The 14,337-nt window shown below is 35.5% G+C and overlaps 1 protein-coding gene across 5 annotated transcripts in view; it reads right to left on the bottom strand.

Annotated features, from left to right (window-relative positions):
• The window catches only part of LOC102595703 (callose synthase 2), a 31,080-nt gene extending 17,978 nt beyond the window's left edge, over positions 1–13,102 (bottom strand). The window contains exons 1-19 of one of the 5 annotated variants that reach the window (XM_015314276.1): positions 12,511–13,102; positions 12,176–12,289; positions 11,803–11,922; positions 11,074–11,174; positions 10,203–10,324; positions 10,011–10,104; positions 9,717–9,827; positions 9,516–9,632; positions 9,317–9,409; positions 9,135–9,226; positions 8,005–8,131; positions 7,197–7,334; positions 7,031–7,104; positions 6,876–6,957; positions 4,532–4,654; positions 4,308–4,425; positions 2,617–2,951; positions 2,432–2,484; positions 2,272–2,332 (exon numbers count right to left, since the gene is read on the bottom strand). In XM_015314276.1, coding sequence (XP_015169762.1) covers positions 2,272–2,332; positions 2,432–2,484; positions 2,617–2,951; positions 4,308–4,425; positions 4,532–4,654; positions 6,876–6,957; positions 7,031–7,104; positions 7,197–7,334; positions 8,005–8,131; positions 9,135–9,226; positions 9,317–9,409; positions 9,516–9,632; positions 9,717–9,827; positions 10,011–10,104; positions 10,203–10,324; positions 11,074–11,174; positions 11,803–11,922; positions 12,176–12,242 — 2,028 coding nt within the window. In that variant the 5' untranslated portion in view covers positions 12,243–12,289; positions 12,511–13,102. Of the gene's footprint in view, positions 1–2,271; positions 2,333–2,431; positions 2,485–2,616; positions 2,952–4,307; positions 4,426–4,531; positions 4,655–6,875; positions 6,958–7,030; positions 7,105–7,196; positions 7,335–8,004; positions 8,132–9,134; positions 9,227–9,316; positions 9,410–9,515; positions 9,633–9,716; positions 9,828–10,010; positions 10,105–10,202; positions 10,325–11,073; positions 11,175–11,802; positions 11,923–12,055; positions 12,336–12,510 lie in introns of all 5 variants that reach the window. The other 4 variants (XM_015314275.1, XM_006359092.2, XM_015314277.1 and 1 more) reach the window with 4 other exon arrangements.
• Positions 13,103–14,337: the final 1,235 nt, after the last annotated feature.

Below are 14,337 nucleotides of genomic sequence, written 5' to 3'. Positions count from 1 at the left end.
CAGAACCCTAGCTATGTATTTCTTTAGTTCTTGAATTACATGTGTTAGGTCAGACTTTATCACAAATCAGTTATACATGCCTCAGTATTATGCATCAATGTCAGTTTAAATTGTTGCGTTCAGTTTGCATGTCTAGTTTTGAGCTATCCAGAACAATTACAGAAAATCAGTCATAATCAGTTTACTACTAAATTCATTGGGAGTAGCATAATACCGAGTTGGACTGGGGTTTAGCGTACCCAAATAGTCCCAGAACTACTAGCCAAGTAGGTTGTAAGTCCTTTCCATGGGCAACAGATTAGTGATCAGGCCAGCATGCCTTCATACCTCTAGCAGGGTATATTGGGTCCTCTCGATGGGGCGTATACATCGGACTCCACATTCAGCTCGTGTGGTTTTATTATCGGTGATTAGTAGCTCCCACAAATCAGTCAGACTCCATTTGCATTGACCATGTTTAGTATTCAGTTTCAGCATGTCATAGTTGGTCATTACATACATATCAGTCATGTTTAGTATTTTTCGACATTCTATCATATCCATATATATGTCATTGCTTTTTGCTTGGTCAGTTATATATGTATTTCAGCAACACTCCATCCTCATACTCGGTACCTTTCAGTACTGATGCATATTTTGCACTACCTCTTCTTGTGATGTAGGTTCAGACTCTCAGCATCCAGATTGCACTTAGACTCTCAACATCCAGATTGCACTTAGATCGTTTTCCGATTTTCAGCTCAGCAGATTAGTAGTGGTGAGTCCTCATCCTCCGAGGACCAGAGACATGATATCCTTACTGCTTTCAGTTTTCAGTTTCAGTTTTGCTAGATCTAGTTGGGGCATGTCCCAACATTTCTAGTCAGTTTAGAGTCTTATTTCAAACATAGTTAGTTTCAGCTTTAGTTTTAGAGTTTGATTTCTCTTTTGTATTAAAATCTCAGCTTTCATATATTCTTATAGTATATGGGTATTCCCCATCATTTTCAGTTTCTCTTATGATTTAGCTTCCACACAGTTTTATTCTTCAGTTTATCTTTAGTATGCTTATGATTAAGCTAGCAGGGTTAGCTTGGGGTTACTCGTGATCCTAGGTCCCGTGTCCACGTCTCGGGGGTAGCCTCAGGGTGTGAAAAACTTGGTATCAGAGCCCTAGGTTTAAGTGTCCTAGGATGTCTGAAAATCCGCACTAGGTAGATTCATTTTCATGGGTGTGTAGTGCGCACCACATCTAATGACGTGATATCCTTACTGCTTTCAGTTTTTAGTTTCAGTTTTGCTAGATCTAGTTGGGGCATGTCCCAACATTTCTAGTCAGTTTAGAGGCTTACTTTCAAACATAGTTAGTTTCAGCCTAGTATGAGTTAATATCTTTTGTATTAAACTCTCTCAATTATAGTATATGGGTATTCCCCATCTTTTCTTTATTTATGATTTTAGCTTCCGCATCAGTTCTTTTTATTCATGTTAATTATAGTATGCTCAGATTATGCCAGCAGGATTAGCTTGGGATCACTCGTGGTCCTAGGTCCCGTGTCCGCGTCTCGGTGGTAGCTCGGGGCGTGACAGAAACTTTAATTCTAATACCCAAGAGACAAAAGACAATCTCATGTTTATAGAACTTCTGTGGCATTTTATGACAAAAAGTAACAGGATTAGCCAAACAAAAAGAAGCCCAACATGACATTTAGAAGTAAAACAGCTAGTCTTGGTGGATTTTTCTTTTCTCATTTCACTATACCAGTGTTTAAATAGCACATAAAAGTTTTACAGGCATGAGATATTTTATTTCCTGAGTATTTAAAATTTAAATAAAATTAAAGAACCCTGAATTAATTGAGATAGAAGTTTACTTATTATCTATATAAAAACGTAAAAAGAGAAGAAATGAATTTTATCATAATATTAAAAAATAAAAACTAATCTTAAGTACTTCAAATGAAATTTATAACACAATAACGGATAAATACGTGAATTTTTTTAGATCTTCATGTGCAAGATGCATGTTGTTTTTTTTAATTCTAACAATTGACACACTGTTAGAATTAGGTACTGTTTTTGCACGTAAATGTTGAAGTTAGGTATTATTTGCATTACTTTCAAAAGTAAGATGAAAATACACAAACTCTAAAAACTAAATACTTGGAATTTTTCCATCTACGCATGTGTTCTCTAATAGTATTTTGCTATCAAAGCAAATAGTAGAAAAAATAGAAATCCCATTAAGAGCAGTCAAACGAGCATAATGACAGAATAGAAATGAGGGAGCACCTCTACGTAAAAACTGAATGCCAATTTTGCAGCCAGGAGGAGAACCCAAAATAGTGTGTATCTGGAAAGAACAGCATTACAATCAATAAAATAATCAATCATAAAGAATAGCAGAACAAAATGAAAGTTGTTTTTATATAATATCAATGCAGTAGCTTACTTGAAAAGAGAAAATGCATCCTCATGCATGCCTCTTCCAACATAAAGCCGAGGCTGTAATAAAGATTATATTAGAAGTATGAGATCAAAGACCACCCAGAAGAAAGGGAATATATCCAAAGAAGGGAACTCAAAAACTTGAAATAGACTGAAAAATAAGCTAAAATAATAAAGATGTTTGCATACCTGGGACCACCACATTACCAAACTCGCAATCTTGTAATCTGACCTCTCAAGAAAACGGCGGATGAAAGGGAAAACAAACAGCAATGCAGATAGCATGTTTGGTGACAGGTAAAAAAGAACTGCTATAATGAATAGAGAAGGCGAACTTGAACCATTTCCAAACCAGTTTTTAATAGTCTGTGCAAATTCTGGAGGATTTTTCCAGCTATATGCATAAGTTACTGGCAACACTACCACCCATGCTGCTGCTGCAACAGCTTTAAACACATATCTTAGCTTGACATAGAATGACATGCTGTGTCTCGATTTCCAGCTCATGATTATATCCAGAACCGCTGCATACACAAGATAGCATTGCCAACAAAATAATCATAGTTATAATGATTTTTTAAAACAGATAAAGACGAAGTATATGAATAATAGGGCTTGATTCACAATAAAATCCCTAGAGGCTTCTCATCCTTTGCAAAACTTAAAGCACGTATCCAAGTTTTTCTTCAGAAACCTATCCAGATTTTCTTTCTTTAAAAAGGAGATATCTTAGACATTCAGGCCAATAAACTCCCAACGAAACATGTGTTTTCCTCATATAAGCAATCCAAAGAAAATCAGGACAGATGTAGACATCACTGAAATGTCACTAGTTTATTTAAGTTATTAGTTATGAACAACAAAGTCTGTGATCAGTTAAATTATATTTAACCAATGTGATCAATAATTGATTGTTGATATTAGCTATTAGCTAAGATTAAAAAGTTCCAACATTACTTGCAGGTATATGACAAATAATTGGTGGACGTTCAAATTTAGAAGCATAGGAACTAGTCATGTTACTCATGTTTAATCCCTCAGCATGATGACATCCAGGGGGGAGCCAGAGCCCAGAGCTATGTCTATAGTTTAGGCAAAACCCTATAGGTTTGGCTCAAACATTAAGCTTAAAAAGATATACTTAGTATGCATAAAAAATTATAAAGAACCCAATAAACTGCATTTTCTAGAATTCACAACCCATAAACTCAAAATTTCAGTTCTGCCTTTGATGACATCAAGCCTCTCTTATTGCATGTTCATTTAAGGTTTCAATCTTCTCATAAACTCTTTGATCAGTCATCTCGAGTGCTAACCATTGGTCTCAAACACGGGAGAATGCTACGAATAAAAGAGTCCTGCCGTTATGCAATTGATTTAAACAAATTGGAGCATTTTCTTAACACAAAACAGTGGTGGCTTTCTTAATGTAACAGATCTTGATAAACTGTTCATTTAACAATGTTATACAATTGGTTTAAACATGTTTTTTTTTATCACAAAACAGTGAGGGCCTGCTCAAAGTAACTGATCTTGAGAAACTTTTCATTTAACAATGTTATACAATTGGTTTAAACAAGTTGGAGCATTTTTTTCATTACAAAACAGTGAGGGCCTTCTCAATGTAACTGATCTAGAGAAACTTTTCATTTAACAATATTCATCAAGTCAGTTGAAAACAGAAACTAGTTGAGTACTTCCCCACATCATGAGATATGACATTTCATATTGATAGGATCATACAACTTCCATCGAATGCCCTCCAAGTGATTTACTTTCACATTGTCAGAAGCAACATTGTAAAAAATGAGGAAACTAACAACAGCTAAAAGAATATTAAATTATAATCTAGCCAGTCTTAGGCAAAAATTAATCCTCACCTTGAGCAAGCTTCAGTATGGCGGCTGTTATGAAAATGCTCATCACTCTCTTGAACACGTCTCCTTCAAAAATAGAACCAAGATGGCCAGATCCATTCCATGCAATAATGATCATTGCCTTCAGTAAACAAGGTAAACCAGCATCAGAAGACACTCTACATGCCAAACAAATAATGAGAAAATAAAAGAAAAGATATTAAAACAAAGGAAAAAGGGAGACTAACCTGTAAGCATAAAATAAAAAAGCCCCACATCCTATCAAAACTCCTAAAGATGTGCCAAAACGAGCGTGTCTCGACAAAATTGATTTTCCCCATCCAATGGTTCCTTTTGATTGCTTCATTTGCCTGAATATGATCAATATTTACATTAAATGTGCAACACTTGATTGTAACAGATTAGTTGTTTCAAATAGCACTTGTAAAGAAATGGACCTTGGCCCTAACTCAACCCCAAAAGTTTGTTCAAGAGGTGAGGATTGCCCCAGCCAAATAAAAAGAACACCCATCCCATAAGAGCCCAATGTGGGACTCTTCAACACACACAGACCTTCAGGCCAGGTGTGGACATATGGAGCTTGGGCAATTTTTAATATGGGGGCCCAATATTGAGAAACGAGAATTGGGATGGGTTATGCTCTAATAGCATATAAAGAAATGGATCTTGGACCTAACTCAACCCCAAAAGCTAGCTCAAGAGGTGAGGATTGCCAGAGCCATATAAAGAAACCACCATCTCATAAAAGGCCAATGTGGAACTCTTCAACAACACTCAATATTACAAAAGACATGATTAAAGATATTACATGAAATCTCAACAGTAAAACACTGGGAAAAATAGCAAACAGAAAGTAATGAAATTCCATCATCTCAAAACTGAAATCATGCCAAACTCCATTACCATGACCAAATCAATAATATATACCACTGTTCAGATGTTCTCCCACATAAAGAACAAGCAGCATATCTTTTGCCAAACACAGGTGTAAATGGTCATGCATACTTCCTCGTAGATGACCAAGCTATTATATGTTAGAGAAAAGCTCATGTACCACCTCTAAGAGAAAAATAATTTAGTTAATTTTATGTTTGATAGCTCATCGATGCTCTATGGGTTCATCTAGTTTACTGGACCGCATGCAACACTATGACGGTTTGATACCTTAATCTTATGCCTAAAATTACACAAAATTTCTACTTAAGCACTGAATCTACCCCCCAATATATACTTAATGTTGTTGAAGGGTTTTCCTCTATCATCATAACCAGCTTTCAAGAAAGACCTTCCTGAATGTAGTATCTGAATGAATAGCCAACTCCTTATTATCTAGCTATCTTCACACATGATGACATTGGTTTATACTTCATGAATACAAGTAATACCTTTACAGCTTATCATGAATGGAGAAGATATAATAATTTGTACCTAGTATTATCCCTTTTTAAGCACTTCTTTCTCTTTACTATTAGTCACCAAGAATAAAACCACAGACAAATAAAATCTAGTCTGGTCATGCTGTACCTCTGGTGAAATTAGTTTACTTCTTTGTCTTTTATGTTCTAGGCGATGATTTATCTTTACAGCCTACTGTCAGGCGCGAAGCCATCATCGAAGCTATCATCTTCTCGACACCTCCCCAGTAAAGTTTTATATCAGTTATTTACCCATTGTCAGTCGGTCTTTGGTCCTAATAGATATGCAATGGAGGAAAAAGAAAATTCAATTGGCACTAGATCAAAAAGACGATCTTTGAAGGGGTTACTATTACATATAAGGTCTGACTTGAGGTCATTGTTTTCAAGGACACTGGAACTCCAGGCGCTTTACTTGACAACAACTGGCCCTGTGCTATATAACCTCTAAAGATATTCATAGCAGACCAGAACCATAACATTTTTCAAAGGCATATATGAAGGGGTTAATATCACACATTCCCTGAATTTCCGGATGTTCTAATGTGCCCCCTTCTTTAGGTTTGAAAATATCAAAGACAATATCCATTATCTCCCTATATTCATGTTGACTAGATCAATTTATGCATTTTCTCTTTAGCAATTTCATGTTAGGAACTTTACCTACAGTGATTATAACGTGAGCATATTTGTCAAAATTATGCTTAACTTTAGATACACAGTTTGTTGACTTTGTCCTCATCGTTATGGAAACATTAAGGAAAATCTAATGTGATAGAAAATCAACAGGTAGGACATGTCATGAATATATGATAATGGTGGAGAGTGTTATATGAGGGATGGAAACACCGGGTGATAATTATCTAGCTGATGATTGAGCCTGCACTGATGGGAGAAGAGAACTGAGCCTATAGACAATTAAGTGGAGGTAGACAAGGTTGAAACAGAACATGCATACCAACCTTTTGTTGATGAGGTAGTTTCTCTCTTTGGCATAAAACAATTTCACTAAGAAAACACTTTTAACAGTTACGACAGTTAAAAGTACCTAAAATAGGAAGATATTTTGTTTGTGTGAAAATCATCACATAGTAGGAGCTCTTGCAAGGAAAATGGAAAGCACACTGAAGGACAAATAATAGGTGATATTACTTACATCAGCCAGTTCTTCAGGAGGAAGATGGAAGAAATCAGCATCAGCACGCATTGGCCAGCCCAGCCTGAAGCAATTGACTGACCTGCAATGCCATGCAAATCATCAGTGTACATTACAAAAGAGAATGGAGATTCAGATAAAGTAAAAGAATATACCAGAAATACTCATTTAAATCATCATAGTTTCTCCACTGAGAATGTTTTGACTTTACTTTGCTCCTTTTAGCTTCCTGTTTGTTCAGGCAGAAAAGTAAAATAAAATAAAGGTGTGCTCTCAAAAGAAGAAATTTAGTTGCTTTGGGTTGCAGTGCAGGAGAAATACCTTCGCTATAGTGTTATAGATGGGAGTCACTACTTTCCTCAAGAAAGCCTCATCTGAACCACCATAAGCAGGTTTTATAGTTTCGCCTGTCATGGGACTAACACTTCCGGCCAGCATACCGTAAAGTTCAAATGCCATCTGAATCAAGATTTGCAACTAGTAAATGTACTGGAAAACCTAAAATGTAAAAGCAGCAGATAGGGTAAACAAGTCTGAAACTAAACAACATAAGATATATGAAGTCAGTTTCATAAATAACAGCTTGACACTTATAAGAAAGTACGGAAACTGCACTCATGGAGAAGTCTTTTGACATGAAAGATAAAGATATGACGACTGATTCCAAGTCTGATGCTCCTCTTTTACGTATATAATGATATGTATACAATATCAATATAAGGGTAAATACATATTTTGTAAGAATCGCTATTAACTTTCAACTAATAAACACTTCTCTAAAATAAGTTAACTGACAGAACTCACAATTTTGAATTTTTGAACATTCAAATGCCAAGTTCAATAATGATACGAGTGTCAGTTCTCAAAATGGCTACTTTTCAAAATTAATGAGTAACACGATCTCTTTTTATTATACACTTAGCAACCTTGGATATTCTATTGAGTAAGAGATGATGATTAATTAGATACTTGTGACAGATGTCCAAAAGAAATTATGATTCAATGTCTCGGAGAAGTAATAACACGATGTAACAGATAAATCAAGTTCTAGAACCTAAAAACAAAATAACAGAAACTGACACAATCAGGTACAGGCAAACACTTAAAGATACAAACAATTACTCCATACATGATGATAAATATAGCATAGGCACTCAGGCATGAATCTTAAATTTGCAGCTTCTCCCCATATAAGAAGATAAAGACCCATGTATAGTAATTTCCGCTGTTGCACTTCTTGCTGGATAGTTGGCAGCCTGCAAGCAAAAATAGGTAAAATTAGTGAAACTAATAGACTGGACAAAATTTAGAAGTCACAGGCAGGGCTATAGTTTGAAGGATATTTGTCATACCAGTCTCAATTGAGAGTGGAACGATAGAAGAAATTCAGATTTTCATCAGAAGAAAAGTATGCATTAAGGTATACTACTAAGTGAGCTCCCAATAAATCTGGTATGACGATAGTCTTTATAAAAACAAAATTGGTCTTACTTTCTTCTCTGTCCCATCAATTAAACACCAAAGTTAGCCTTGTCTCCAAGAGTTGACCATCTCCACTTGACTTTTTATTACCTTTTCATGTTTTCACTTTCCATTAATAATTGGTGTTAATTGATTGCAATTAGAACTGCCCAACCTACTTAAGATCCCAACTTGACCACTGTCCATAACAGCATGCCAGTAGACGATAATACTTGCAACCTAAGTTACTTGGACTCGGGCGCGGGTGTCCAATACGGGTGTAGATATAAATGTCGGATCATTCATAATCTAAACTTTAAGATTTGAGGGTACGGATACAGGTGCGGCCGTGCAGGGATTCGGCTAAATATAATTCAAATATCTAAAAGAGTTATATGTCAAATTATGAGACATTATGTGGAAAACATACAAGGTAGTCCAAAGAGAAAATATTGATGAGAATACCATACGTAGATAAAAGGTAAAGGACTGAATTAGAAATTTCTCTATACAAGGTTATCCATTTTCTATAGTTCCACCGTAGCTTTTTTTTTTAAATTATGGAAATCATAGGTATTTGTCCCAAATTTCTCTGTCGATTTTGGTCAAAGAACCCAAAATCGGTTAACCAAATCCGGTATGGATACGACAGCCACGCCACATCAACATTGGCGCGGCACCAAAAGTGAAGAGTCCGAGCAACTTAGCTTGCCACTGCATGGCTATCAATTAACAAAGCTGCCAGTACTAGTAAACAACTCAATATCAACTGATTGATAAAAAAGGAGATTAGCTCACCAAAGACTGCTCTTGCGACCAAGATACTTGCACCATTTTTTGTAGTTTTTGAAAAGTTTCTTCATAACATCAGTAAGTGCCAGGTCATCCAGCTAGTGAGAGTGATGTGGATGTCAAAGTCAGAAACAAAAACAAAGAGATAAAAAGTGCTATTTCATATGAAATAGATGACAAATAATAACCTTTGGTTGTTGATCAAGCTTTGGAAATTGTCGGATGTGAACATTTGCCAACAACAGAATCAGATGCTCCCGCTGATTCGCCACATTATCTTTCTGCTTGTCAATTCCAATTACAAAATAACATTGAGAAACACAGTAACTCATAATGTTTACATAACTCATCTGATGTGTGTTCCCAGAATATCGTAGAAAACTGCACCTGAAAACCAAACATAGCTTGAAGCCAGTCCAGAATATCTTCATCAACTTTCTTCTTATGGTTTTTTGGCCATGGAAGACCTCTTGTATTGCGAAGAGCAGTGACAGTAGCTTGAATCTATGAAAAATGTAAGAAAAAGCATATGACAGAAGCATCATCAAAGTAAAGTCTAGAAAACACGAAAAGGGACTAGAACCCAACCTCGGGATATCTCATAATTGCTTGATTTGAACTATCAGGATCAAGTGGAAGTATATTATACGGAACTAGTATCTCAGTCTTCTCGGCAACCTTTGTATGAGCTTCCAAAATCTACATGTGAAATGCATATAAAATAGAGGATAGCCAGGATGATAGACAAGGAGCTGAGGCATATACACAACACATCCACTTCTAACAACAATATCTCTTATTGGCAAAGAGGTTATTGGGAGCCCTATATACCTATAGCAACTTGAATAGATTGGAAAAACATATTTGCAAATGCTAGTCTACCTCGTCAGACACTTCCACAGCTTCTGTCAGGTTAACAGCTTTCAAGACCTCAAAAAGAACAGCAGCTGTTTGGTATGCTTTTGTAAGTCGTGCACTAAAAGAAAGCACAAAGAGAAACGGCCAAACAGAATCAGCATGAAGAAAATCTAACAGCAAAGTAAAATAGGCAGCCTCAGTATGCCTTGAATATACCGATCAGCTTTATCAGCAGCATTCTGCAAAGCCTGAATATACTTCCTATAGTAATGCTGGTAGAAACTCTGCATTTCACGAGCATCACTTTTTGTCCTTCCAGCTAGGGTCGTTTCATTTTCCTGCAAAATGTGAAAATAAACAAAGTTCCTCAATGTACACATTGATATTTTAGAACCCCTAAAAGTGATGGAAGCACAGAGAAAATAGGGTACTAACAGGGTACTAAGTTGCATATACTTGTAGGATCTAACGAACAGAAGCCAAATAAACACCAAAAATACTGGATCAAAGATTTTAGTGGACAACCCAATTGTTCATGTCTAAGACTGAAGTTTGGATGATAGCATGAGCAGATGTCCAATGATCACCCAATTGAATCAACTATGGAGACAGTTTCTAGATTAAATATTTGTCGCGAGTAACCTTAGGCTAAACACTTACAGCTTCTCATGGCTTTCAATATCTCTTCTTCCTCACTATCACCAATTCTCAATCTTCTTTTAATCTACCTATTCCTTCAACTATAACTTACGTTAAAGGTGTTGTACCTATTGAACGTGACTACATTAAATACCACACATGGAATAAGGTTTTCTTGATCATCTGGAAAAGCCAAGAAAGATTGCTCCATTTTGTGTTCACATATGGTTCTACTAATATGCTTATGTGCTACTGACTTTGCATATGGAGACTGCTATCTCTCCACTTTTTCCCTCCATATAGTATAAGAATAAAGCTGCACAGAAATCTAAATCACACCAATATGATTGACTAATACCGGCACACAAAAAATATTAAGTTGAAACATCACCATATTAAACATATACCATGGCAGGCATATCAATAGTGGTGGTATAAAACAGTTTACCTTTTCTAACCGTTGAAGAAGGGAAGTTTTGAACTGGCGAACTCCACGTCCACTTGATGTTGGATCTAACCGGTGAGCTTTTTCAAAGGCATAGAATCGACCTGATTTGATTGCAGGAGACAAACTGCATCAGAAAGTTGCACAATCTGCAGGGTATCATATCCTCCACCACTACTAAAAGCAAAGGAAAGAGGAACTTTGGTTGCATTGGAGGGTAAAGGCATCCTAAAGATGCTAATTACTGAGCAGCAGAGTTATGTTAATTAAACAAAGAAGATAACTAACTATTAGCTTGACCATTCAGTTTATCATGCGGCCAGGAAATGGATTAATCCAGTATTTATTATGATAGTTAGCTTCAATTATATTATATTATATTATAGGCAAAAGGTTATTCTTGACTTCCTTTTTAAGCCCATGAGAACAACTTTATCTTAATATATTAAAATAAGTTGTTCAACCTACCTGTCACCTCTACCACATTTCTCACAGTTGCTCACAAAAGGAGCAGAGTGAAAAGACAGCTAAATTTGTAAAAACACAATGCAGAGAACCTCCCATTGACTCAAGTTTCTGTAGTGTGCTTGGCCATACATACATTTCAAACTACATGCCAAATTCTAACATATTTTAAGAACAAAAATTTTGACAAATATACATGATAAACAAATATGAGCAAAAATCTATGTTCATGTTCTTCAGCACCAAAAGTTGGCAGATATCACTTACATAGATAAGCTACCCTGGGGTTGCTGGACTCGACCTCATTGGCAACACGAAGAATGGGTGCAATTTCACTTAAAGATGATGGCACTACTTCACTGTCCATCATTGACTCCCCTAAATTACCAGCAGTCTGCGTCCGCAGAATACGCCACATATTTTAAGAACAAAATTTTTGACAAATATACATGATAAACAAATATGAGCAAAAATCTATGTTCATGTTCTTCAGCACCAAAAGTTGGCAGATATCACTTACATAGATAAGCTACCCTGGGGTTGCTGGACTCGACCTCATTGGCAACACGAAGAATGGGTGCAATTTCACTTAAAGATGATGGCACTACTTCACTGTCCATCATTGACTCCCCTAAATTACCAGCAGTCTGCGTCCGCAGAATACGCCTCTGCGGCTGCAGATCAGATCCCTTTCTCTGGTAAGCCATTTTTCTTTGAGCCCTCAAAGCTCAATTGCAGCTTCCTCTAACTTTGCCTGTCAAAAAAGATATTGAAAAGACTATGCTGAGCAGCAACCAACCCTACACAACAAAAAGATAGTGACCCCATCCATAACATAGAAACCCCTTGACCATTACTGAAAAAACTGAGAATGAGAACAAAGGCACCTAATTGATTACATATTTTGGCATTCAAGAAACAAGTGAAAAATCAAATTTCAGAAGAAAAGGAAAACCAGTAAACATACAAAACTACCTTACCTACACTTCACTGCTGGTTCTTGATAAACCACAGCAACTCCATAATTCTCCTTTCTCTCAAATATCAAGACAAACCCAAAATTCCAAGAAATCGGCAGAGCAAGAGAAGAAAGACCAAACTCAAGAACCCCAAACAACAAAATCCCCCTTTCCCTCCTTGATCATAAATCAAACTTCAAGAAATTCTCAAAACCCTTAACTAATTTCTTGAATATCATAAAAAGACAACCTTTTTCATGATCAAAAAAAAAAAAAAAAAGAATCACTAACTTTATTTTTCTTACTTTCTTGAACAGTTAATCAAACAGGACAAAGAACAGAGCACTTTCTTGAAAAGGGTGTTTCAAGAAGATGAAAACTTCACCGGATTTTAGGCAGAGTAAAGAGGAAAGTGACTTATCATGATACCCAGAAATGAAATTCTTGAAACTCCGGACCAATAGAAGACAAAGGATGTTTGTACAGTAGTAATTAGTTTCTCTGGTGAGTGTTGAAAGTGTTACTACAAAGCAGAGAAAGACAGTGACACATATGAAAGAGAGAGAGATAGTGGAAGGGTGATGTTCACTCACAAGATAAGAGCTCCCCAACTGATACTGTGTATATAAAAAAAGGAAAACATCAACGCGGTTATTTATATTTATAAAAAAAACAAAGACGTTGAGAGGTCCTTTGGTCGGACATATTTGTACAGTAATAATTCCAGTGGGCATATTTGTTTTTCTTTCCACACTTTATTCAATATTCTTATCGAGGTTTTGACTAATTCAAATTTATTTCAAAAAATCATTCTTTAACATAATTCATTTTGGTATCAAGAGTTTAAACTTAAAACATTTGACTAAGGTGGAAGAGATCAACATTCCATCCCAATCTTTATTGATTTTCAATGAACATGTTATACTACAATCGAGCTCGAATGACCTACTTTGTTTGTAAGAATGTGTTTTTGACGACGTACTATATAGTAACACATCGTCTCGCTCCACATCTCCCAACAACAAAATGTAAGGTATTAAAATTTAAAGGCTTACTAGTTATATAGTCAATCTTTTAAACTTATCACGATATTCTATTTAGATATTCAAACTAGACATGTTCTAATTGAACATCTCAACACCTAATAAAATGTTCCAATTAGATACTTTTTGTTCAATTATGAATTTTTTTGCACGTGTTTTTATTATCTATTAGGTGATTCAGCTAACCATATAAAATATGTTATCTCCTTTAAATATATGCATTTGTGTCAATAAGCCACAAAAACATCATGTGTTACCATAGGTGGATGTAGGGGTGTTCACGGGTTGGTTTGGATCGGTTATTGGTCAAAACCAAAACCAAACCAACTTAATCGGTTTTAAAATTATCAAAACCAAACCAAACCAAATATAATATACATTTATCGGTTTGGTGATTATCGGTTTCGGTTTGGTTTGGTTCGGTTATTCGGTTATTAACCATACACAAAAATAAAAGAAACAATTCATTTAAAATGTGAAAAAAGTGACAACAATCCATTCAAAACGAAAAATAGTTAGAATGACTTAAATTACTAAACTTTCAATCACTAAATTTACTATCAATAAAGCTTTAAAATTCACTATATTGGCCTAGAAGGAAGAGACAATAACATTTTCAGTACCACAAAGAATTGATATAGACACTCATATACATGAAATCAATAAGATAAATGTTTCATCTTGGGCATTTTTGCTTTCAATAAGTAAATTATAAAGAAATTTTAATGAAAATATGTATAAGATCTTTAAAATTGTGTATAAAAACAATATATTAAGTATGCATATTAATAAAATATATG

Source organism: Solanum tuberosum, unplaced genomic scaffold (genome assembly GCF_000226075.1).
Source record: "Solanum tuberosum cultivar DM 1-3 516 R44 unplaced genomic scaffold, SolTub_3.0 scf00284, whole genome shotgun sequence".
Taxonomy (NCBI): Eukaryota; Viridiplantae; Streptophyta; class Magnoliopsida; order Solanales; family Solanaceae; genus Solanum; species Solanum tuberosum.
The sequence above is the reverse complement of the archived record's forward strand: the minus strand, read 5'-3'. Positions and strand labels throughout refer to the sequence as shown.